We start from the raw sequence: 27,500 nt of genomic DNA on the forward strand, positions 1-27,500 counted from the left end.
CCCCCCCCCCCGGAGTGCAAAAAAGATTCCCCCGTTAATCCACCCAAACCTACCTCCTTCAAAATCCGTCTTCCTTCCCGAAAGTTCCCTGTCGTGTAAGGTCCTAAAAGTCCCTGTGGTGTCCATCTTGTATACCCCTAGTACCTCACCCTATCCTTCTCCCTTCCACAGATCTCCTAATATCTCTATTCCCCACTGCTTTGTCTTTCCCTCTCTTGCCCCCATTGTTGTGCGTTGTGTGTTCGCTCTCATATGAGCCTCGACAATATATACACAATTTTTTTTTTTTTTACCTCCGAGGGCAGGTAACCAACTGCAGGACAACATCAACAGATGCAGTTGGCACCAGATATGGATGGTCTTTGGCTCACAAGGAGCTCCTCCACCCTTTGGCAAGTTTTGTATTTAATCCTGCTTGCTGTCCATGTCCATACATCCTCCACACCAGGGGGACCTGGTGGGGGGAGCCAGTTCAGTTGCCAATACTTGACCATGAACAGGTTAGTATGGGTTTTGCATGATACCCATAGCAAGCCACAGATCTGATCCGGCCTGACCTGACAATGAGGATTGGGTACCACCATATCAGCTGGGCTGCTTTGTACCATCTATTAGCACAGCACAATGCAGGGCCCCATCCTCAAGCAATCCCCCAACCCCAGTCTTTGAGTGGCCGGATTACAGATGCAAGCCACTACGCCCAGCAGAAAATATGTGGATGAATAGAGTAAAACACTTCAAATCGATCTTATCCAGGTTTTCTGCATACTCTCAAGGTATTGGGATGCCACATAGCACACCCATCAATCAAAGTACAAAACAAAATGAAGTGCCATATTTGAGTGGGAATGCTTGGGAAATTAAATAGTAGTCAATCAGGTCAAAGCAAAATGAACCGATATGCGTTACATGCCACACATGTTTAAGGAAAAGAATTCACATTTATAATATGTGATGTCGGCTCGAATATTTCTATCTTTGCAACCACACCTTCCAAGCTGAATATCCGCTCCCCAAGTGTGGCCACAATGTCATTCAGCGCTGCCTCGTCTGCCACATTAAGGAAGTGCTTTTCAAGTGGGAGGCTTGAAATTGACTTGATCTCAGAGATAAACCCAGAGGGATCAATGTTCTTTCGCTTATAATATCCAAGCACCTAGAAAACAAACAAATCTATTGCTCTTTCAAAATAAAAGAACACAACAGTTTTGAACATGGTAATTTCAATACAATGAAGCCTCTTGAAAGAGAACAGAGAAAGGACATGAAGCAGTTTCAACCAGTACACATAAGGGAAGTGTGGAAGAAGCAGACTGTTGATACATTAAAATGAGATATGAGGGAGAAACTGAAGCTTCAGTCAATTAGCTTGGTTGGTTCAAGCAGAAGAAAGAATAACTATTGAAAGTGAAGCTCTCAGCTCACATTCATTTATATTTGTCTGTGTGTGTGCTATGCATTACGTTTTATTTATCTGTGCAGGAATCTCGAGAAACAGTAAGAACCCATATTATAGAATATAGATCAAGCTAAAACATAGAAGATCTTTGTTGTTACCTTTGCCAACAAAGGTTATGTTTTCAAACCGTTTGTGTGTCCATCTGTCTGTGAGCAGGCTATCTCAAAACGTTATGGATGGATTCAGAAGAAGCTTGGTGGACAGGTTGGACGTGTGACAAGGATGAATTGATTCGATTTTTGTGAAGATCTGGATCCGGAAATGAGAATTTTAAAAATGATTCTTCACCATTGAGAGATGGGGCCAAAAACGATATACAAGCACGATATCTCAAAAGGTTGACGGATTCGGACAAAACTTGGTGGATGAGTTGGGTAGGTGAAAAGAACAAACCAAATAGATTTTACTGTGACATGGGTGAATGATCCGAATGCAGATCCGGCCTATCAGTGGTATCCAAAACGTTCACTGAACAACCTGGCAGAGGTATGCACTCGACTGAGTACCGTTCTAGTTACGTACTGGTTTTGTTCTCTTTTCTGTTCGCATGTCATAGACATGAAAGCACAATGACTTGCAGACATGAAATGGCTGCTGCTTACAAATGTTTGCTGGCCGCATTAAACAGGTGACTACATGGTGATTTTGTTTTTGTTTATAATGTCACATGAATGAAATGTGCAGAATCCCAGTGGGAAGAAAACACAAGAATCCTATGAGGAACAAAATAAAAGTGGCCACAATCAGTGACAGATATGAATGTGATTGTATTTTAGCACAAGAAGCACTGTGTAATAGTGTGTCCCATTCTGTGAGCTAGAGCTACATACAGCAATGGCATAGCGTGTGATTCCATCTTTCTCACACGCAGCAATAGCTTTCTTCAGATCATCACTGTCATGAGATTCACCATCTGTCACCACTATAAGAACCTTTGAAGCACCTTCTCTTGCCCCGAATGCTGGACTGAATGCTTCCTCTCTGAGAAACAGGTAAGGAGAGAGGAAAATCTTTCACATTAAAATTCATAACCAGTAACACCACAGCTATATCTTCACGAAACCACAGAAACCACATTTTCGTGAAAATTGAAATCAATTTTGGCAACATTAAAGGTCCCATGACACTCAAAAGTACTGAAATTGCATATACTAGTGCATGCCCGTAGATGCGTGGCCGTACGTGCAAACCCTCCCCCCCCCCCCCCGCAAAAAACTCAAACCACGTTCCAGAAACAACAACCACACAAGCCGTTCCTTCGCTTTCACGTGCCCGCACGTACGTGGCTGTACGTTCAAAAAAAAAAAAATATATATATATATATATATATATATATATATATATATATATATATATATATATATATATATATATATATATATATATATATATATATATATATATATATATATATATATATATATATATATATATATATATATATATATATATATATATATATATATATATATATATATATATATATATATATATATATATATATATATATATATATATATATATATATATATATATATATATATATATATATATATATATATACATATATATATATATATATATATATATATATATACATACATACACACACTTTAAAACCGCTTGCCAGAAACAACCACACAGGCCGTTCCTTCGCTCTCGCGTGGCCGTACGCGCGTGTCCATACGTGCGTGTCCGTACATACAAAAAAAAAAAATCTTTCAAACCGCGTGCCAGAAACAACAACCACACAGGCCGTTCCTTCGCTCTCGCATGCCCATATGTGCGTGGCCGTACATGCAAAAAAAAAAAAAAAAACTCAAACCACACAGGCCATTCCTTCGCTCTCATAAACGACGATTGGATTGGGGCATTGTGTTTATCTATAAATGCGGATAAGAAATCGAGATATTATTAGAATACAGTAAGTCATCACTATCCAAAAGTAGTGCGTACCCATACGGAATGTTCACATCATTCCACGAATTATCGCTTGCATTGAAGTAACAACTGCTGTGATACTTACACACAGAGTTAATTAAAATCAAGTTTACCTCCCTGTCTTTGCTTGCCATGACATTCGCTGCCATTTACCATTGGCACTCCTACCCCACGGTAACTAAGGCACCGATCGATCCCCATCGTAACCAGCACGGCACGTGACGTCATCGTCGGCCCGCCGTGCACTGCCTACGCAGCCACGCCCACGCAGCAACGTGTCCTGTGATTGGTAACTAAATGGCGCATCGGCCATGCCTACGCAGCACGTGTCCTGTCATTGGTTGGTAAATAAATGGCCATAACTTGGGAATCACTTATCCGATTAATATCAAATCTTGAAAAGGCACATCCTCAGGTCCCCAGCAATATAGCTGGCAAGTTTCAATTAGATCGGACCAGTGGTTGTCGGGAAACAGCGGTCACAGACACACAGAAACACAGATACACACACAGACACACACACACAGATTGCTGGAATTATAGATAGATGAAATGAGGTCAATGAGATGACAAATGAAGGGGTTGAATGCAGACTGCAGAGCAATGAGTGAGATGTATTTCGTTTTTACCACCAAATTGAGATGTATTTCGTTGGCAAGCATGTTGAGTGGAGCTGAATTCCTTAACACTTCCAAAGGCCACAGCGTTTTGACAATTGGAAACAAAAAAAAGTTGTGCACTTTTTTTGATAAATTATTTTTGGAACAATTTTTGTTCAATAAATAAATAATAATAAAAATCGTCTTCATGTACATTGTACACACCTTTATCTCGTTAGCACCTCTTCATAAACAACATCGCTGAGGAAATGGTGCTTCTTCTTTGTTTCCTCGTCCAGGGCAATAATACGGAGGCTTTTAATGGCCAATTATTCAATTAGCGCCAACGTATTTTGCCTTTTCGCAAGGAAAAACACGAAGAGAAGAGAAGAGAAGAAAAGAGAAGAAACCCGTAATGGCGAACGCGGCTGAGTTTCTCTTCCCTATCGACCACGGCTACGCAGCAACGCTTCCTGTCATTGGTTGATAAAAAATGGCCACAGCAACGGTTCCTGTCATTGGTTGGTAAATAAATGGCCATAACTTGGGAAGCACTTGGCTGATTAATATCAAACCTTAAAAAGACACATCCTCAGGTCCCCAGCAATATATCTGGCAAGTTTCAATTAGATCGGACCAGCGGTTGTTGAGAAACAGCGGTCACAGACACACACACACACAGCTGGAAATATATATATATATATATATATATATATATATATATATATATATATATATATATATATATATATATATATATATATATATATCCTATAGGAGTTTTTTTATCGTGATTTCTGATCTAAAAATGTTTTTTCACAATACTCGTTCTGTAAAATAAAAAAACAAACCTCTTAGGGAACGCCCCTAAAAATTCTGCTGAAATCCACTGAATGACATGTAACCCACATGACGTCATCTCCAGACCAACAAAGGCTGTACGCAAATTACTCGGGTTGGTGGTCTACATGATTGTATTGGCTTTCTGTGCGTTTCCACATTCGATTGGTCGACTCAAACGCTTCGTTCATTTCTGCTTTAAAAAAATCAAAACATTTGGTTTGGAATAATGGATGACATGGACTTTGATTTGTCTGGTAACGACAGTGAGTGTGAGAGAAATGAAGGATTTTGATCTGAATCAGATGGAGAATTGTCGGATAACGTAGTCGCGGCAGGTGAAATTCAGGCAGCTGGAAATGGATTACGGCCTTACCAGTTCGAGCCCGAAGCAGGACAAGCAGAGGAAACTGGCGATGAAATTCCCGGAGTTCATGATGATCGTGAGGACATCGAAGGAAGACTTGGCAATAACAACTGGTTAGACTAAATCCTATTCGTAATTCAATAATGTAAGTTCTACTTGCATACTGCTCGATATCAGAAATATTTTAGTGAGGTGACATGACCAGCGCAGCGGACAAGTTGCTCTGCGGCGAATGAGTCGCAATCAAGGCCAGCCCATGTCATCGGCCGTATCTCTCCGCGCATAAAACGAAGCAATCTCACTGTCCGGATATGATGAAAACTTGTGTGCAGAACACACCTTGTGACACAATTGTCTAGAGTAGTCCGATAAATCTGACATTCTGTTGCATTTTTATTTATTTTATTCCTACTGTCGTCATGTAGCGCCAGTAGAAAACAATGAAGAAAAGAGAATAATAAAAGAAAGCTACAGCACGTCAGATTTATCAGACTAGTCAGACGGACGACGGATTTATCGGACTAGTCTAGACTCTAGAGTTGACAAGTAACTTGTATTGGCATGCACACAATGTACAAGTCAATGCGTAAGAGTCCCGAGGCTATGAGGCCGTGTAATAGGACAGATAAATTTGTCTTTCATAGTTGTGCCAACATATTTTTCCCTGTTCATTTATTACAGCATTTTGGCTAAATGTTAATGAATAGCAAGCCAATGAAAGCAGTACCTTCACTTTAGAATAAACCCATGTATGTCGAGTGCAGCCATGTATGTCGAGGCTTGCATGTATGTGGAATCGTACCTATCCCAGCAGGCTGGTTTCAACGAACAATTCAATAAGCTGCAAAATGTGGGTGCAGGTTTTTCACATTGTTTGATTTTAAAATTATCTCCTTGCGCCTTGAAATGATGCAATATTAATCTTTAGTATTTTACTTGTTTGTCCCTGTAAGTTTATTTTTAATGGAAAGGTTCAACAGTCACATGTTATATTTTGTGGACATGGTATAGCCCTTTATTGTGCATACATGTATTGGATTTGTACACGACTATTACAAGGTAGTAAAGGGATAAATAATTTCCTCGTGATTGTTCTGCATACACGGCTCAGAAGCAGAATTTCTTTTCCGCGAAACAATCACAGGAATTAAGATGATCAGTGAGATAGCAAACAAATGTGCACAATGCATTTATACGTACTTTATACGGCACGCGACGTCTAATCAATCCACTCTGAGTGAGTCGCGTTCTGGAGATGACATCAACGGTCACGTCACCTGCGGTTCGCTGAAGTCAACTTTTTTGAGGGGCGGGGCATAGCAAGTTGTGAAAAGCACTACAAATGTTCGAAATATTGGTCTCGTTATCCCATTGTTGATTTTAAAAAAGAAACGTGTGATTTCTTCACTAGGAAGGTCAAGTTAATATATAAATAACCAGAAACTCTTGAGTGTCATGGGAGCTTTAAGTGAAGATAAAAGCATTGCGATCAAAACTATTTTCGTATTGTCAAATAAAAAATTCATATCAGAAAATAATTGGGTGGAATTGGGAAAACATGTATTATGTAAAGGGAAAGCAGAAATACCCAATGGATTTATCGTGTGGACAAAAGCTCAGGTTTGATAAAGTGACCACAGAATGGTCCTCAACTTTGGCTATTTGTGGCCCAGTGAAGATATGCATACTTCGATGATTTGTCCAGAAGCTCATTTCTTGTTTGAACGTGATTCGTTGTTGACGATCCACCTCTAAAACCTGCTTGCTTCCATGGTTTACTGCTGTCCAGCTCATTCAAGTATCGATTGCTGATAATTGTTGCGAATAATTTTGGAAAATTGGAAAGCAGGATAATTGCATGGTAATTATTCAGGTCCATCTTATATCCTTTTAATGGATTAGTACCAGCTCTAAATTTTTCGAAGATCGTTTTTCCTCTTCCACGTACTTTGCAAATCGTTTAAAATTTGCCAATTTACTGTAGAGCAGTTCACCTCCATATTTGACTGCATGAGTAACAGTTTCATCATCTTTTGGTGTATTTTTGTTTTTAATGCTGTTTAAAGAGAACTGAATTCACTGATAGGATGATTTCCTTTTTTTGTTGTCCTTAAAATAAAAGTTAATTGAAATATATTTCTGCAATGTTGTTCATATAATTATTTGGCATGCTCAATCATGCAATCTCTGTTGGTGATGCTGCTTGCATTTAATTTTCTATAATTCCAAAAATGACAAATCGGTATTAAAAGCAAAAACTGGCAAAAATAAAAATAAAAATCTGGAAATGCTGCTTCTCTCCTCTCCCAACAATGTATGGAGGCCCTCAAAGTCAGACAAGAGATCAGGGCCGTCTTTCCAGACATATCTCGAGCTTTCAATATAGTCTGGCATCCCGCCTTGCTCTCCAAACTCTCTGCCTATGGTATCTAAAGCCAACTGCACAATTGGATTACTGACGCTCTGCTCTCATAGCCAACATGTGGCTCTCGACAGCATTATTTCATCTCCCCTCCCGGTCAAGGCTGGAATACACCAAGGCATGTTCTTGACCCGATCATATTCCAAATGTTCATCAACGATCTCTCTAGATTCTAGAAAATCCTCTTTATCGCTGCGCATGACTCTACCCTCTTCTGTGACATCTTCCATCCTTCAAAGACAGACAGCAGCCTCTTTTCCTCTTTTCAAACATTGATAAAATCATAAAATCACAACATCACAACCTGGTCAAACACTTGGAATATGTATTTCAATCCTGAGAAATCACAATCACCCTGTCTGTCTGTCTCTCTCTGAAAGGACCACATGGAAAACTCTCTACTTTCTTAACAATCCTCTCAAAGAAGTTTGGTCACTCAAACCCTTGTGTCTCACTCGTAGTCATGATATTTCTTGGACAAACCACATCTCAAAGTTGGCCTCCAAAGCCAGTAACTGACAGAGCATCCTCCTTTGTGGCAAAGTCCTTACTTCCCACACCCAAACTCCTATCCACCTGCAAGACCTCCATCAACAGCTTGATGGAATACTGCTCTACCTTCAGGGCTGGTACTCCTGCTCACACCTTGCTCAACTTGATGCCGTGGAAACCAAGATCATCAAGGTCATTGGAATCTCCAGGGATGAAGCTGAGTATATCGGCCTAGCACTTTGCTATTGCAGAGAAGTCGGTTGTCTCTCTGCCTTATTTCGCCTCCTTATTAGTCTTGCACCCTCTGCCCTCTCTCTCCGCAACTCCCACCCCCAACCGTTCCCCACTTTTCTGCAAGGCGCAAATGGTCCACTCGCAACCTACTTCTCATGAAACTACCTAGAAAATCTTAAAGAAATCTCGGATCACTGTTCAACTCCACTCATTTGTTCTTCTTTTTCCCCACCTGTGGAACCAACTTCCACATTATCTTCAATCTCATTAGTCCCTTCAGGTCTTCAAGACAACTGTTCACCACAATCTCAAATCATCCCCCATCCAAAACCATGACCTTTGCTACACCTGTTAAATCACCTCACTCAACTCCCACCCACAAAAATTCCAGTTTTTCCATCCTGAAGAGTTTGCTTCTGCATCCATCTTATCCACCTCTTGCATTCTCCCCTACCCCTCATCCTAACCCGCATCTCTTATCCCTCTCTGTCTATTTTGTCCCTCACCCATTGGTGGCATTTCCACCCTCTAATTATGCTATTCCTTTTGTTCTGTTGCATCCCTATCCATTCTGTGTTATAGCTTTTCCACAAGCTTTTACTGTGTATACAAAAGAAAAAAAAAAGAGGTATAGCACAAAATTATAGCGCTTAAAGGGAACGAATGTCATGATTCAAACTGCACTTATTTCCATAGAAATAAACTATTCATTTCTATTTTTAATTCCTCTTCTTTCCTGCCTGTTCCAGTCATTTTAAGACAGGTGTTTACCACCATCTCAGATCGTTCTGAAAACAAAACCATGATCTTTTCTTCCCTCGTTAACACTGCCCACCACCCCTTCCCCCCACAAAATACAACCCAGCCCCCGTCCCTCTGCCTTCCAAATTTCCAGTCTCTCCTTTCTGAGTTTCCACATTCACTGTTTATCCAAATCTCCCTCTATTCTATACCTCAACTATGATGTTGGTGTCCCCCCCCCCCCCCTTCTCTGCTTTTCCTGTTGTTCTGTTGTATCCTGACCTGTTCAATGTTCTCGCTCTTCCATGAGCCTTGACTGCATACAAACAAAAACAAGAACTACAGACACTGGAATACCATATATGTGACAGGAATAAATGTGACGATATGCAACAAAATTAGCTTTAATATTTAGGCTGAACGATGAAATGATAAAATAAATTTTATGAAGAATGGGACTTTCAAAAACGTGATTTGCTGCGTTTCCACTAACATTTGATATCGATGCAAAGTATGTTAATTAGTTCACTATTGTACAAACAATTACCACCATAATAATGATTATTATAATTATTAACAGTACTTTTTGCATATTGCAATGCCAATTTAAACAAATACAAATGCCGACCGTGCAAAGTTGATGGCAAAGGCAGTACGGGTCTCACGGCCTCCTCTCTTTTGAATGCGTCGTGCAGCATATTCCACCTGCTCGGTGGTCTGGTAGTCACTCAAAGAAAATTCATGAACGGCTATTTCTCCATATTGCACCAAGCCTACCTGCAAAGGTCCATCAGTGAAAAAAAGAAACTTTCACAAAGCCATTTTGAAAGTTTGTTGAGAAACGCATTACAATAACACGAATACCCTTGAATATGAACATCGACCTAACAATTTAAAATTATAGTGTACATTTCTTTTGAGGTTTTTATTCTTAATGTAAACAAAACTGTTAAAGTCATAAAATGTACATTTTCTCATTTAGCCTTCACACCGTGGACTGTGTTGAGGCTCAAGCATCTTAAATCTGACGACATGAGAACATGGTGTAGAGACAACTGAAGGTGCCTGATTCTTGCGAAATTGTGCCATGTGGAAGAATTCTGCCACAGTAGTGGCTACCCAAAAAGCAATGACTCCAGTTGTATTTTCAATGGTTTGTAATTGCTTCCAGCAACATACAAATCACAAAGCATCCATTAATTAATACATATACATATCCGAGTTTTCATAAGAATCCCTAGCAACTGCCACTGTTCCATCAGCTACCACGATCTTTCAATACAGACAGGTTTCCAAAGCATTGAAAGTTGGGTAAAGTATGATTAATTATAAGTTTTTTAATAGACTGATTCATAGGATTTATCCAGAAAGCCTTAATAGCAGACAAGTGTAGCAATAATGATAGTGTAGTGCCATATATGAATGTGTTAGTTATAGATGGAAATAATTGTTTTTGTACAAATGTGCATCATAAAGTTAACTACTTTAGTTTCTTTGTTGTCTTGTATACTTTTTTCATCTAGTAATGTACCATTTAAGATCGGCTACAATGTGTTTTAATCTCAGTTTATGAGATTTGCAAGAATTTGTTCTGTTAAGGATGATTTTGTGGTTTGTGTGAAGAGATGTATTTCATTATCTTGGAGAGGGGTTATTGTGCTAATAGTTTGATTAGGTCATGTGAGAATGTTTTTAGAAATCATTGTAATCTCTTGTTTAAGTTTAGTTAGTTTTAGTGTAAACAGGTTCTCGTAGCATTGGAGGTTGTGTGAAAGGAAGTTGTCTGAAAGAATAATAAACAAAAAAATGGGGATTTTACAATATATATATATATATATATATATATATATATATATATATATATATATATATATATATATATATATATATATATATATAGACATAATTATAATGCTTTTCCAGTTGTGTTGTAAGAACAAAAATAAATACTCAACAAAGGGATTTTGTGCTAAAATTTGGAAAAAAAAGAAGTGCTAAAAAAAAAAAAATTTGGGATCATTTCCTCCATTGATCAATCATTTGGATCTTTTTTTTCCATTGATCAATCATTTGGATCATTTTCCTCCATTGATCAATCATTTGGATCATTTTCTTCCATTGATCAATCATTTTTTTCCATTGATAAAACATTTAGATCATTTTTTTCTGTTTATCAATAATTTGGATCATTTTTCTCCATTGATCAGTCATTTGGATCATTTTTTCTGTTGATCAATAATTTGGATCATTTTCTCTGTTGATCACTCGTGAGGTAATTTTAATTTTCTCCATTGATCAATCATTAGGTAATTTTCTCCATTGATCAATCATTTGGATAATTTTCTCCATTGATCAATCATTTGGATAATTTTTTCCATTGATCGATCATGTGGATAATTTTTTTCCATTAATAATTTGGATCATTTTTTCCATCGATCATGTGGGTCTATTTCCATTCATCAATAATTTAGATCATTTTCTCCATTGATCAATCATTTGGATCATTTTCTCATTTTGTGATTATTTCTCATTTATCAATCAATCATTTTAAATAATAAAAAAAGTAAGATTCCCGTTTGGAATCCTACTATGAATATGCAATTTGTTACTGGCTTTGACAACCCTACAAATATTATTATGGAACCTAGGCATCAAAAAGCTACATTTATCGAACAAACAATTTCAAATGGAGCACATTGACCCAATTAGAGCATTTAAAGTGCATCGAATGTGGCAATAAATGTGAATTGTTGGTCCCAGCTTGCCGACTCGATGACAGAAGATGGCATTTGCATTTTTGCCTCTTCCATCCCTATCCCATTTAGAATTCCGTGTGGGCATGGGCAACTTGTGATTTTCAATTTTGTTTGACTGCCAGGTAGGCAGAAAGAGTAAAAATATTATCCGACTCCTCTCTGTGTGTGCACGATTGAGACAAATTCAGAGCCAAAGTACTGCTAAATGGCAAACTTGTCTTCATATTCATGTTCCGATTTGTGTTCAAAATATAACATTCAATTTAAATAAGTTGTTCCTTGATCATAAACTGACAAGACAGATGGACAGAAACAAACCAATTGCTTCACCCTGATTTTTACTTTGCATGCATGGGGTAAAGTAGCACATGTTCATTATAATATATCAGAAGATATTGTGATGCCAGAGTGAGACATTAGGGTGGAAAAGAGAATAGTTTGATGGAAATTGGATCTTCAAACAGGCTCAGCATCAGATTCAGTTGGTCTCATTATGCGACCAGCCTCATGGAGGTTTTCAAAATAAAAATAGATGAAAATATATATATATAGCTTATATATATAATATAATATATATATAGCTTACACGTGTCTGTCCAGGAGCAATGTGGAATCTCTTCAGGATGTTGATGAGGAAACTCTGAACATCGTGCCATGGATAAATGCTGTTTGAACCATCAAGGACAATGACGATGTCTCTGTAGAGACCACACTCTGAAAAGATTTGCAACAACACCAAGAAAGAAATTAGACACAGGAGGAGGCGATTCAGCCCACCCTGCTTGTGCTACACCATAATCAGATTAAATGAACAGTCAAAACGTCTTAATTTCATTGGGGGGGGGGTGAGAGGGACTCCTGGGGATGAGAACATGAGAACATTGTGGCAAACTCAGGGATATCACAAGGGTGTTAAAAATAAAAATGGGGAAATATATGTATTTTTAATTATTACAAGAAATTGGGGGGGGGGGGTGGGTGAAGGCAGCTTTTGGGTTAAGAATGTACAACACCAACCATTATCCCTTGATGTGCACCTCTCACAGACACAATCACCATCCAAACTAAAGTTACGTACAAGTGTGACGAATATCCTGATACCTCTATCTCCAATGCTTCCAGGTACCGATCTAATTTCAATTTAAAGTATCTTCTGTTTCGGCCACAACTACCTTTCCACAGAGACCATTCCATGCATTAACGACATTGAGTAAAACACCCTTGCCTCACTACCATCTTAACTCTCCTCTTCTTTACTCTCCAGGTTATGGCCCCCAGGTTTTATTTTGCTGAATAACTCTCCTGAAATTATTTTATCTATACCCTTCTTTATCTTACACATCTATATCATATCCCCTCATAACCACCACCTTTCTAATGTATAAAGCCCCATCTCCTTCAGCTGTTCCTCATAGCTGAGTCCAGCTAGGTCTGAGAATAATCTCCTCGACCTGCACCGAACCCTCTCGATGGCAGCTAAGTCCTTCAAGAGCTATGGTGACCAAAACTGCACTCTATTCTAGATGGAGCCTCACCAAATGCAAATACAATGTTAAAACTACTTCTTTTGATTTTGTAATTTAGCCCTCTACGAATACCACTTAAAACTGTTAGCACTACCGATAGTTACCTAGCACTGTCCTATCTGCTTATCCCACCTTATCTATTAGCACCCCCAGATGTTTGTCCTGTGTGACATGATCCAAGATATCCCTTGCTTCATGTAATATCTATATTCTTTATTTCTACCCACCCCCCAATATTCCTGAGAGTGCTATGGGATGTGGTGGTACCATCTCTGACTTATTTCCAGTTGTTACTGGAGTTCGGCAAGGGTGTGTATTGGCTCCCACACTTTTCAGCACTTGTATGGACTGGATTCTGGGGAGGATGTCAGAGAGATCAAGCTGCGGTGCATCGTTTGAGTATGTCAAGATCTCTGACCTAGATTTCGCAGATGGTGCAGTCATCTTTGCGGAGACTCTAGATATCCTTTTGGGGGCGCTCGAGGTGCTGAAGGAAGAGTGAGAGCCACTGGTATTACGGGTTTCCTGGGTCAAAACTAAGATCCAGGCTTTCAATGACATCTTGGATGCTGATATACTGTCTGTACCTGCTTGTGGTGAGGATGTTGAGGTCATGGAGAGATTCACTTACCTTGGCAGTGATATTCACATCTCTGCTGGCTGTGAGCCAGAGGTGAAAAGACATCTGGGTCGGGCCTGGGGAGTCATGGATTCACTGGATCAGGGGTGTGGCGCTGCCGGTACTTGTGCAGGAGGGCAAAAGTCAGAGTCTTCAGGTCCTTGGTGCTTCCAGTCTTGCTCTATGGATGTGAGACTTAGACTATTACCAGGGATCTGAGATGGAGACAATTCCTTTGGTACCAGGTCTCTTCAGAGAATCCTTGGCTATCGCTGGTCGAACTTTTTATCCAACGAGCAGTTGCTGCGAGAGATTCAAAGTCAGATTTGTTACCTGCATAGTCCATGAGCATCAGCTGCAGCTGTATGGACATGTGGCTCGTTTTCCTGACGCTGATCCTGCTCACCAGATTCCCTCAGCGAGGGAGTCTCGTGAGTGGAGGAGGCCAATGGGCCAACCATGTGCCTCGTGGTTATAGCAGATTGATCAGCATCTCAAGGAGAGGGGGATGGGCCAGGCATCTGCCTGCAGGATGGCCAGATGGAGGCCCCTGGAGTTTGGGTGGAAATTGGATGCAGCGACGTGCTGCTCTGGCGCATGCTCCCATGCATGACCTGACCTACCCTCCCCGAGCACCTTACATTTCTTTATGTTAAACTACATCTGCCAATCTTTGAAAGTATCTTGGCTTCCCTGAATCTAACCTCTCCCCCCACCTCCCTCTGATATCCACCTTACTTCCAAGCTGTCAACTGCAAATTTATAAAGCCTGCTTATTAGATTATGAGTAATAATGGTCCTCATACTGATCCCTATGGTACCCCACTACTTACATCCTCCCAGCAAGACACCCTTCCACTCACAGCCACTCTTTGCTTCCTATCATTCAGCCAGTTTCCAATCCAGTTAGCTACCTGACCAGTCACCCCACATGCCCTCACCTTGGCTAACAACCTTCTATATGGTACCTTATCAAATGCCTTCTGAAAGTCTACACATATCACATACACTGCCATTCCCTCATCCAACCAATCAGAAACTGCTTCATAGAACTCCAAGAAAATAATTAAACATGATCTCCCTTTCATAAATCCATGTTGAATGTCCTGAGTTTGTATCCAAATAAATGGTTCCTCATCTTGTCCCTAATTAGTGTCTCTAACACCTTCCCAATAACGGAAATTAAACTAACAGGGGTATACACAACTGGTCAAAAGTTTTAGAACACAGCTATTTTTCCAGTTTTTACTGAAATTTAAGCAGTTTAATGTTTCAATGTACACTGAAATTAAAGCATAGAACAAATAAACAATTGCAGATAAAAAGGAAATCATGGTACCGTATTGTTGAACAAAATTTAATCTAAATTTTTGACTCAACAAAGTAGCCACCTTTTGCAGATATAACAGCCGAACATACTCGTGCTCGTGACATTCTTTCTACAATGGAAATCAAATAGTTCGGAAAGTTCTTCCCAACACTGTTGCAGAAGTTCCCACAAATGTGTTGCACTTGTAGGTTGCTTTGCTTTCACCCTCTGTCCAGTTCATCCCAAACCAGCTCGATGAGGTTTAAGTCTGGAGACTGTGCTGGCCATTCCATGATTTGAAGCCGACCGTCTTGTTATTTTCTTCTTTGGTAGTTATGACATAGCCTGGAGGTATGTTTTGGGTCGTTATCTTGCTGTAGGAAGAACCCCTGACCAACGAGGCGGAGACCAGAGGGTATTGCATGGCGCTGCAAAATGCTGTGGTAGCCCTTTTGGTTCAGGGTGCCTGGCACTCTGTGCAAGTCGCCGACTCTGGATCCAGCAAAAGAGCTCCAGATCATCACGCTTCCTCCTCCATGTTTTACAGTTGGTGTTACAAACTGAGGAACCATCCTTTCGCCAACTCGACGGCGTACAAAAACAATGTGTGATGAACTGAAGCTTTCAAATTTTGACTCATCGGTTCATAAGACCTTCTTCCAGTAATACACTGGCGGTGCTTCATGGCCCAGGCAAGCCTCTGTTTCTTATTTTGCCATCTTAGCAATGGCTTTCTTGGTGCCACTCGACCTGTCAAACCTGCAGCTCGATCGAAGTCTTCTCTTCACAGTTGAAACCGAGACTTCCTTACTTCGACCAGTGTTAAGCTGTGCTTGAAGCTGCTGTCCTGTGAGCCACCCATCACGCAAGCTGTTGACTCAGAAACCTATCCTCTGATTGTGTCGTGGCTTTGGGTCTACCAGACCTCTTCCTGTCAGAGAGAGTTTCCTCCAGTTTCCAAGTGCCTTTTGATGGTGGAGGAAACTTTACTCACTGACACCTTGGCTTACTTTGCAATTTCTCTAAAGGAAAGACCTACACTTTTAAGGGTTATAATGGTCTGTCTGTCTTTTTCTCACTATTATGATAGCAATATACTACTTCCAGCAGTGCAGTATTCTCCAAATAATGCTTCAGAGGGTGTAGCAACACAGTGAGTGAGAGAGTGAGAGAGTGAGAGAGTGAGAGAGTGAGAGAGTGAGAGAGTGAGAGAGTGAGAGAGTGAGAGAGTGAGAGAGTGAGAGAGTGAGAGAGTGAGAGAGTGAGAGAGTGAGAGAGTGAGAGAGTGAGAGAGTGAGAGAGTGAGAGAGTGAGAGAGTGAGAGAGTGAGAGAGTGAGAGAGTGAGAGAGTGAGAGAGTGAGAGAGTGAGAGAGTGAGAGAGTGAGAGAGTGAGAGAGTGAGAGAGTGAGAGAGTGAGAGAGTGAGAGAGTGAGAGAGTGAGAGAGTGAGAGAGTGAGAGAGTGAGAGAGTGAGAGAGTGAGAGAGTGAGAGAGTGAGAGAGTGAGAGAGTGAGAGAGTGAGAGAGTGAGAGAGTGAGAGAGTGAGAGAGTGAGAGAGTGAGAGAGTGAGAGAGTGAGAGAGTGAGAGAGTGAGAGAGAGAGAGAGAGAGAGAGAGAGAGAGAGAGAGAGAGAGAGTGAGAGAGAGAGAGAGAGAGAGAGAGAGAGAGAGAGAGAGAGAGAGAGAGAGAGAGAGAGAGAGAGAGAGAGAGAGAGAGAGAGAGAGATAGATGTCAGTTGGGTTCATGGTTTGGGTGGCTGGCTTGGAATCTTAGGTTCCTGAGTTTGAGCCCCATTGTCATTGAATTAACACCAGGTGGGGTTGACTCAACCTGTCATCCTTCTGAGGTGGGCGAAATGAGTACCAGTATACTGGTAGAGGGTAGAGGGGTACAGCATCAGCGGCCGAGCCGCACTTCCAAGAAATGATAGCTACCCAGCAGCCAAGCTGCCATATTCAAGAACAGAACAGTCAATCTGTCAGTGTGCGTGTCTCCTCCATAACTTCAAAACCCTGAAACCTAGCAGTCTGAAATTTTGCATGCATACAGAGGGAACTCCAAGAGAGTGCAGGAATGAAAATTGGGTGTTTGAGTTAATTTAAACACCCTGTCTGTCCACTAATAGTGTTCTGTCCACTATGCAGATCCCTTTTGAAGATAAATAATGGCCTTATTTAATTAATCTTTATGAAGGCTTCATCCTTGGTCAACCCCATTGTCAGCTCACGAGGGTCTGAATTTGCCATTTGGGGGGAGGGGGGGGCTGCTCAACAATGCCTTGACTTGGAACAGGCCACTCAAAAAATGTTTTCGCTTTCCTCCTTCATATTATCGAATGCCTCACCTTCATACCTACGAATCGCTGGATACATTGCAATGCATATAAATGCCTGGAAAACACCAGTGTTCATGGCTTTGTTTCATCATTTCCACACAATGGATAAGCTCTAGATTTTCTTAACCTCAGCCGAATTGACCTTCAGGCGCTGTCACACCTTTACGATTTAGCCAGCGTATGCAGACTCATGAAAAAATTTTGTAGAACGTTGGCACACGTCGAATACGTTATGGGTAAGTTTTGATAACAGTAAGAGCACGCTGAAAAACACTGCCATACGTCGTAGTACGCTGGCTTTAATCGTTGTACTTTGTGGTTGTCCTCAAATTTTTGCATGCTTGAAATTTTACGACGTATGCCAGGCGTATGACTCACACGTTCCGCGACGCTGGCCATAAGTTGTAGACATGTTATGCGATCGTTGACACACGTTAATTGTAAGTTACTCATAAGTCGAAACACGTCGAGGTAATGTTTTTAGCATACCCGAAACTTATTTCTAACCTATGAGTAACGTGTTGTACGCATGTTACGCGATCGTTGACACACGTGAAGGCACGTTATGCGATCGTTGACACATGTCGACGCACGATACTTGTAAGTTACTCATAAGTTGAAACACGTCGAGGTAATGTTTAGCGTATCCGAAACTTATTTCTAACCTATGAGTAACGTGTTGTACGCATGTTATGCGATCGTTGACACACGTGAAGGCACGTTATGCGATCGTTGACACATGTCGACGCACGATACTTGTAAGTTACTCATAAGTTGAAACACGTCGAGGTAATGTTTAGCGTATCCGAAACTTATTTCTAACCTATGAGTAACGTGCTTTGAACCGATGTGTAACGTTTCTCCAACGCACATTGACGTATGTAGACGTATTTGATTGACGTCTTCCGGATGACCACAGAACTTACTGAACGCGTTTCTAACTTAGAGCTACTGTATAATGGCGTATTGACAGCATTTAGGGGAATGAGTATATAAAAATGGGCTTCACAGGAGGAACCCATCAGTGTTCCAGACTCCATGGTTTGTTTTTTTTTTTGGGGGGGGGGGGGTCGTGGCTACAAAAGGTTGAGAACCACTGCGCGCGACATTACCTCGACATGTTTCGACTTATGAGTAACTTACAAGCAACGTGTGTCGACGTGTGTCAACGATCACATATGGTGACTACAACCTATTACCAGCGTATGCAGAAGCCATACGTCGAGTACGTCATAAAATTTTCAGCATGCTTGAAATTTCATGACGTACTAGACTTACCACGGAATATGACAGCGTACTTCATTGTTTTTCAGCGTGCTCTTAAGGTATACACAACTTACCCATAGCGTATTCGACGTGTGCCAGCGTTTTAGACACATTTTTCATAGGTCGGCATACGCTGGCTAAATCGTCAAGGTGTGACTGCATGGTTGACACTTCCCATTCTCAGGCGGTTATGATTTAAATCGGCGTGTGGCAGGTTTTGAACAGGCTACGCCACATAATCGTCGGCGATACGTGCAGTGCGCTATGCCTAAGTTAAACTATCGTTGGGCATAGGTTGTGAACGCCGACAACAGGCTAAGCATTCGTTGGTAGAAGTTATCTATAAGACAACGAAACGTTCTGTGCCCATTACTAATATGTTATGCATACGACCAACACGTTATGAATACGACCAAAACTTTTTTTTAAAAAACCATCAAAATTTCAGCGTACGCCAACATTTTACACGTTGCCATTGCTGGCTAAAACGTCAAGGTGTGACAGCGCCTTTAGCAGCAGCTCCAGCTGTAAAAATAAAATAAAATAAAATAATAATAATTATTAAAATGTTCATTTGTCCAATTCTCCCATTTTTGACACTGGGCGTCTTGGGTTGACACTGGGTGTTTAAAATGACCGATCAGTGATCGCTAATCGCTTGCCAAGCCTGCCATTCCTTATCAACCATTTTGCTGGAGTGGTTGCTTGAGTGCTCTTTCTACAAGCTGCTTGAATGTTTGTTTGCAAGCCATAGCGATACATGGCACAAGTACCCGCACTATCACTCTGCACTGTTCCTCTGGTAAACACAATAAAAAAAAGAATACATCGATCGACATACAAAGTTCATGCCCCATCTGCCTGTGTTGTGCCCCTTGGTGTCATGCGGTGCCAAGCCTGCCGTTCCTCATCAATGGTTGGAGGGAAGGATGGATGGAAGGGATGGATGGAGGGAAGGATGGATGGAATGGAGGGAAGGATGGATGGAATGGAGGGAAGGGATGTCACAACAACAATGGTAGTGCTTTTCTCACCACACTCATCCGAAGGAGGAATTTTCTCCTCCCCATGGATGCCAATCTATGGGGATTTTCTGTGCTATATAATTGTAAATGCTGAGCATTAAGCCAGGAAGCAGCACATATCATTTATAAGGTCTTTAGTATGAATTGGGTTGCGTTTGAACTGCCGACCTCCCAGATCACAGTGGGTGGTCAAACCACTACGCCACTGTGTCTGATATCTTACACAGTAAACCCTTGAATATCGTGGATTTAAATATCGCGGGATTTGACCAATCGCCAGCAACCTAATGTGTTCCGATTTAGTTATCGCGGAACTTCATTTCGACCAATTGCGGTTTCTGATCTGCAATGAGTCATCGTTTGTATCAGCGTGTACGATTATTTCGCATGACGAGCCTTTTATTGTTTATTGCTTTCCATTAATAATGGCACTCAAACCTAAAGCAATCAACAAAATAAATTGTACCAAAATGCAGAGAAAGGTTATGATGTTGTGCAACAAAAATCGACTTGTTAGATAGATTGGTTGGAGGCATAGACTCCTCTAGAGAAGGACTAGAACCTCCCATGCTCGGGGTTTGTAACTTGAGTCTGAAGGATTAACTTGAGTCTGGGGCTAAAATTACTTCTAGAAGGGCTAGAGACATGATCTCGAGATCCATATAGGGGTTTTTGAGGATGGCGAGTTCAATAGTGTCATTTTCAACACCACCTGAGGTCATCTTCAAGGTCAAAGGGTCATATTTCAAGGTCAAATTACTGAATTTTGGTATTTTTTGCCCGTTTTTGTGTCTAACTCATAAACAGTGAGACATGGCTGATTGTAATAAGATGCAAGTGTGTCGAGCTGTCACACTTTGACATTTATTGTCATATATCATATTACATAAACATTATATGCATATCACAACACTATGCCTATTACAACTATGTCTATGTCTATCACTAGTTGGAGAGCTTTTCTTGCCTCCTGAGGCATCCCAAAGCTTTTTCATTGTCACTTACATTGAGGACATGAGCTTTCAATAGAATTTTAGCTAAAGTAGTACATGCAGCATTACTACTAGCTAAAGGTGCATCTACAGAGGATAACAGCTCAGCAAAATGAAATCGGCAATGCATTTTAGTCTTGTCATACAAATTATAGGCATTATGTACAAAAAAGACGGTTGATATAGTCGGCACACTCAATCCACCTCTACTCAAATTATCTAGAAACTCAGATTACACCTCGTTACCATCTTCATCATCAATGATCTCCTCCAAACTAGTGGTATCGCCATATTTATGAACAAGGTGTCCGGCCAAATAAACTACTTTATGCTTCAGGGCATCGTCAGACCTCAAGAGATCCTGAGTGTCTTGAGGAGTAATCTCGTCAATGAGTTCACTTCGCTCATCTGGATTTATGGAAGTTGTACAATTATTGTCGCAATCAATCACACGAGAACTAGATTCGGGCATAATGTCATGCTTAATGAGTGTTTGCAAATTTACAATTTTAGCTGCAGCCATAATGTCAACTACATCAATATAGAAGTTTCCACAGCTTCTTTGCCTGGTTTGGCCGAAAAACTTTTCCAAGGCTTCATCTGCAAATATAGCAGGAAGAACGTAGTCAAAGTCTTTCTCTGCCAGAAGCAATTTGGCAGCATCCACATTATTATGTGTGGACACAATGAAGGCTTCAGCAGTTTGCTGAGTTAGCTTCAGCTTACGACCACCACCTCCTTGCCATGCGCAGGTAGATATAATTTGGCAGGCCTGCTCCAGCCTAGTGAAACTTGTACAGTCTGCTGTCCAAGGCTGTCTGGATTCGTCGCGCAGATGGATAGCTGAGAAACGGTCTTTCACGTTCATCATCTTGTACCACTCACTCATTATCTGGGTGAGGATGATTGTACCTTCGCTGATGCCCAGTGAATCCTTGAAGGTCTTGAAAGCAGCGACAGTCTTGTCATTGAACACTTGGCATACCAATGGTACGCTCTGGCGTTGAAGGGGCTTGGGGAAAACAGCGGTGTGCGTCAGCTTGGTTAAGCGAATAGGAGTAGCCTGGTTGATCTCATAAACCTACTGAATATCACTCCAGTAAGCTTTGTACTCATTACCATCTACGACAAATGAGTGTCTTGCCATCAACAGTAATCCAGTTGTTGCGAAAATTTTTGAACATGTGCACGTATTCGTACACTAAGAACATAGATTGCTCTTGAATTGACAGCACTTGGCAACTTCCTGGTCCTCCAAGTTTTGAATAAACACTGCGGTTGGTATTGCAATTGTCACATATCAAAGAAATCACAGTACCGCCAGTACCAACTACAGCTGATGCAGCTTCGATAAGGAGTTCCTTCAGCTGATCGGCAGTTAGTTTTTTGCAGGGCAAAATGCGTAAAATATAGCGTGGACCACCGAAATGGCAGGCAACTTCAACAACCATAGCATGTGAAGCAAGCATTTCGTGTTCACCACCTGCTGCTGCATTTTGAGCATATCCTACAACATGCCCTCCAGAAAATTGCAATGTCTCGACCAGCTTTACCTCGTCAAACATTAAATTGACCAAACGCTGCTGTGGTTTAAGCTGGTCGAACAAGGTTTTGAGGTTGGAGTCCTGCTGACTACTAGCAAGCATCTGTTTTACCATTTTTGTTGATGGGACAATGATTAAGCCGGATCGACAAATCATTTTGTATGCACTGGGTGATATGTTGTGAAGCTGCATTGCGAAAATCATAGTATCAGTATCAAATCGGCAACGATCAAGAGGTTTGAACATAAGACGCAGCTGCGACAGAAGGAAGGTGAAATGAGGAAACTCGTGTGCCTCAATGTAAGTGACAAAGAAAAAGCTTTGGGATGCCTCAGGAGGCAAGAAAAGCTCTCCAACTAGTGATAGACAAAGACATAGTTGTAATAGGCATAGTGTTGTGACATGCATATAATGTTTATGTAATATGATATATGACAATAAATATCAAAGTTTGACAGCTCTACACACTTGCATCTTATTACAATCAGCCATCTCTCACCGTTTATGAGTTAGACACAAAAACGGACAAAAAATACCAAAATTCAGTAATTTGACCTTGAAATATGACCTTTTGACCTTGAAGATGACCTCGAGTGGTGTTGAAAATGACACTATTGAACTTGCCGTCCTCAAAAACCCCTATATGGATCCCGGGATCATGTCTCTAGCCCTTCTAGAAGTCATTTTAGCCCCGGACTCAAGTTAATCCTTGACTCAAGTTACAAACCCCGAGATCGTGAGGTTCCCGTTCTTCTCGATAGGAGTCTATGTTTGGAAGTGACAATGTGGCATCTGTAAACCACCATTATGGAAAAAAATTAATCGACTGTGTGGTATATCCATAAAAAGTGAGTCAAATATCCGTGCAAGTGTTGCTGCCAGTGCTCCGCAAAGTGCAAAAGGGTCATTTCAGTCCTGTGATCCTTATATTGAAAGGATGGAAAAAGCCCTTAATGTTTGGATCGAGGACCAAACACACAAAAAAGTGCTTTGGAGTGGGCCAGTCATACGGCAGAAACCATTGCACATTTACCACATTTTCGCGAAGCACCCGGGGCTGAAGACTCCAGTTCAACAAAAGCTACCCACAAGTTCCAAGCCAGTAAGGGCTGGTTTGAGAACTACAAAAGAAGATTCAGCCTCCATAATGTCAAATTAGTCGGGGAAGCAGCATTGACAGAAAATGATGCTGTGGAGAACTAACCAACACAGCCCATGAAACCAATCGAGGCAAAATAATTTATGCCGAAGAAGGTCTTTAACGCCGATGAGACCGGATTATTCTGAAAGAGGATGTCACATTGTATTTTCCTATTCAAGCAGGAAAGATCTGCTCAGGGGTTCAAGGTGGCGAGGATCGTCTTCCCGTTCTCTATTGTGGCAATGCAGCGGGCGACTTCGTTGTGAAGCAAATACTGCTCTTCCGATCGCTGCATCCCAATCCACCCTCCACGTCAACAGTACCATCATCATCATCCAGAGCCAAATCTTGTGGTTTATATTTACGGCAGAGTACACAATATTTTACATCCTCACTCATCTCACCGATTTGTAAAAATCACCTCACATGTTTTGGAATAACTTTAAAGAGGTAAAAGTCTTGTTTTTGTTTATTTATATTGTATTACATGTTCATTTCATTGTTAACATGCTTTATATTTATTTTACATGCTTATTTGTATTGTGATGTTTATCTTTAGCTGCTGCCCACCTTCCTCTATACTTTCTCGAAGCCTTGCAACCTCAGCCCCCCCCTTTTTTGTATACCTTGGTCGAGGCTCGTATGAGAGCTAACACACAACTCACAGCAAGGGGGCATGAGACAAGAGGGGCAGGAGTGGAAGGGACAAAACATGGAGAACAGACACATTAGGTGAACTGTGGAAGGGAGAGGGATGGGGATGGGACGGGGAACATGGCGAAGAGAAGATGGACATTACAGGGACTTTCAGGAAGGAAAGCAGGGGAATTGAAGGAAGTGGGCTTGGGTGGATTATCGGGGGTAGAAAAGATCGAGGATTTGGATGGGGGAAGATAAGAGGTGGTGGTGAACAGCTGTTTTGAAAGCCTGGAGGGAAGAATGGGAAAGAATAGAGTGAGGAAGTTTATTCCAAAGGCGGGAAAAAATAGGAATGAAAGAGTGAAGATGAGCAGTGATTCGGATTTTGGTAGTTTTACCAGAAGGGGGTTGTTGGCGGACCTTGAGCGCCCTGTGGAAATGTGGTGGGGACAAATCGCAGAGAGAGCAGGGGGGCAAGGCTGGAGAGGAGTCGGTAGAAGACAGAAAGACCACCGACCAACCTGCGGTGATTGAGTGTGAGGCCCAAAGACTCAGCTTCATTGCGGGAGATGCCGATGATCTTAAATGCCCTGGTTTCAACAGCGTGAAGCTGAGAAAGGTGGGAGGCAGGAGCACCAGCCCAGAGGGGAGAGCAGTACTCCATCAGGTTACGGACAAAAGCTTTGTAAGTGCTCAGGAGCTCAAGAGGGCCGAGGAAGGACTTTGCACGACGGAGGATTCCCAGTCGGCGACTGGCTTTTGAGGCGAGGTTGGAAATGTGACTTTCCCAGGAAAGGTCATGGCAGATAGTGAGACCCAGAAGCTTGAAAGGAAAGACTTCTTCCAGAGGATTGTTGAGAAAGTGGATGGGGGGGTTTTCTAAACGGTCCTTTCGAAGAGACATAGTGAGAGTGTGAGATTTGGCTGGATTGAAAGACATGTTCCATGTGTTGGACCAGTTTGTGATTTTATCCAGATCTGCAGTGAGCGAAGAAGCTGCTGCTTGCCGGTCTGAGGGATGACAGATGGTACGGCAGAGGGTGGAGTCATCGGCAAAGAGAAAGAGGATTTTCCAGAGAGTCGAAGAGATCATTGATAAAAACCAGAAAAAGAACAGGGCCCAGAACACTATCTTGAGGAACTCCAGCCTGCACAGGAAGAGGGGATGAAAGAACTCCATTTAGGGCCACACGTTGACTGCGAGAGGAGAGGAAGTCTGCAAGCCATGAGTGGAGATGGCCTTGAATACCATGGGAAGAGAGTTTGGTGAGTAGTGCAGGGTGCCAGACTGTTTTTTTCCTTTTCCCAAAGGGCCTTGGTTTTAACTATCGCGGCCTTTTCCAGGAGCATAACTCCTGCAATATTTAAGGGTTTACTGTACTGTATATTAAAAAATTTAATGAAGCCGAGTGCGTATGAAGCCTTAGAGTCAAGAGGCAGTAACTCGCGATGAAAATCCTATTGACTGGACAGCTGGGCTGACTCCACCCACAACTGTAAGGACAAAAATCGTACGCAACCATTTTAGTGCTATGGTAAGCATTAGACATCTTCGGCAGTCCAATATTTACTAATCGCCATGCACTTTTATTACTTTTCTGTTCAGTGTAAAACAACCAAAACGATTGTTAAAAGGATCATCAAATAGCATAAGGTTTAGTCGATAGGTGTCACAGGACTTGTGAATGTGGCAGTGTGTACAGGCCTCAGGTGTCAACCTAATGGTCAGTGCAACTGCAATCCATCTGAGCTGTATAACCACAATGTATTTATGCACATAAGCAGTATGCATGTTTTTGCTTCATGTTTGTAACCCGGGTTATTTTATTTTATTTTTGGGAGCGATTGAGGCACCACTGTGTTTCCAATACACCACCCAAATAAAGGGATGAGCAATTTCTACAATAAATGAAGGTTTTTGTACGTAATTTCAATTTTAACCTGAGTTGTCAAGACTGAATAGTGTGAAGGGACATAAGGATCATCTGCCATCGTCAACGAATGACTACAATAGGCAATAATTACAGGATCACACAAAACGGTACGAATTTCTGGCATTGCAATGCAGCCCACTGAGGATTCCTTCCCATTTGTTTGGCAACAATGTCAGTTCCCAGTACAGTTAGCATTTGGCATGGCAATAAATAAGGCTCAAGGTCAAACTTTTCAAAAAGTTGGAGTGCACCCGTTTGATCCAGTTTTCACACATGGCCAACTATAGTGTTACGTGAAAATGGGGAGAGGGGTTCCATTGTGGTAAGTGTAGTATGGTCCATGTGATTTGCATAGTGAAGATTTACTCTTGTGAACAGGGAAAATATGAGTACGTAGTCTTGTTAAACGTGACGCTGAGGAGGTAGCGTATGTAATTTATAGACAGTAAAGCTAGGGATAAGATTGGATGTGTTAAAATATCCTCTTAGCAGGCGGGGCTAACTTGTGGCTACAAAAAGGCACAATGGAAGTGCTTCACGTTTGTAAAGGGACCGATATATTATTCAATGTTTGGCTGGGGAACACAATTAAGCTATCGCGGTACAGTGAGCTGTGGAGCCCTGGAGAGGGGACAGATCAATTTTAATAGGAGCCACCCCACAGGGTGACATGGCCCAAAAGATGGCACTGTTTACAAGCACCAGCAGACAATGATGGGACTAGCTGAGTTTGAGAAAGGCGTTCCCTGTGGGGAGTGAAGGCCATGTACACCCATGCGCGTGGCAATTGGAGTTTGCTCTTTGAGAATAACATCTTTATCATGCTCGCTTGCCTCTGCTTCATCGTTGGGACAGAGGACTGCCCGCTGGAAACGTGGCTGCTGCCTCACCATCCCTCACCTTCACCTCATCACTTCTGCCACCCTTCCCGTGCATGAGCTACACTTTTACCTGTGTGCTGGCGACCACCAGCTTCATGCCTGCTAAAGTCCTCACCTGCTTCACCTTTGTCAGTAAGAGTATGGTGTGTGGCACCATGGCGAGTTCGGATTGTTTATTCCTTGATCATCACAAATGAGTTGGCTTATCCCTCTCTCCTTATTCGTGTCTGTTGAACGCTTGGTTCCTTCCACCCGATTTTTGGTGTCTTGTCTGCCCTTATTCCCACATAATTTTTAAATAAAATATTTTAATCATAAAAAAACATTTTCCCACCTTTCGCCTCATGTGCATGCGTTTCACTGCCTAGATTTGGCTTCATTGGGAATAAACTTTGGCAATCGGAAGGTAAATCCGAGCACAGGGTAATTCACATTTCA

At 41.5% G+C, this 27,500-nt stretch overlaps 1 protein-coding gene across 1 annotated transcript in view; it reads right to left on the reverse strand.

Annotated features, from left to right (window-relative positions):
* Positions 1-27,500, reverse strand: part of LOC147015039 (integrin alpha-11-like) — a 181,195-nt gene that overhangs the window by 44,292 nt on the left and 109,403 nt on the right. The window contains exons 6-9 of the mRNA XM_085849388.1: positions 12,438-12,565; positions 9,724-9,872; positions 2,290-2,440; positions 991-1,156 (exon numbers count right to left, since the gene is read on the reverse strand). Of these exons, the coding sequence (XP_085705514.1) occupies positions 991-1,156; positions 2,290-2,440; positions 9,724-9,872; positions 12,438-12,565 (594 nt within the window). The remainder of the gene's footprint in view (positions 1-990; positions 1,157-2,289; positions 2,441-9,723; positions 9,873-12,437; positions 12,566-27,500) is intronic.

The sequence above is a fragment of the Eptatretus burgeri genome, chromosome 12 (genome assembly GCF_056783735.1).
Source record: "Eptatretus burgeri isolate ZD-2024b chromosome 12, Ebu_testis_v1, whole genome shotgun sequence".
In the NCBI taxonomy this organism is placed as follows: Eukaryota; Metazoa; Chordata; class Myxini; order Myxiniformes; family Myxinidae; genus Eptatretus; species Eptatretus burgeri.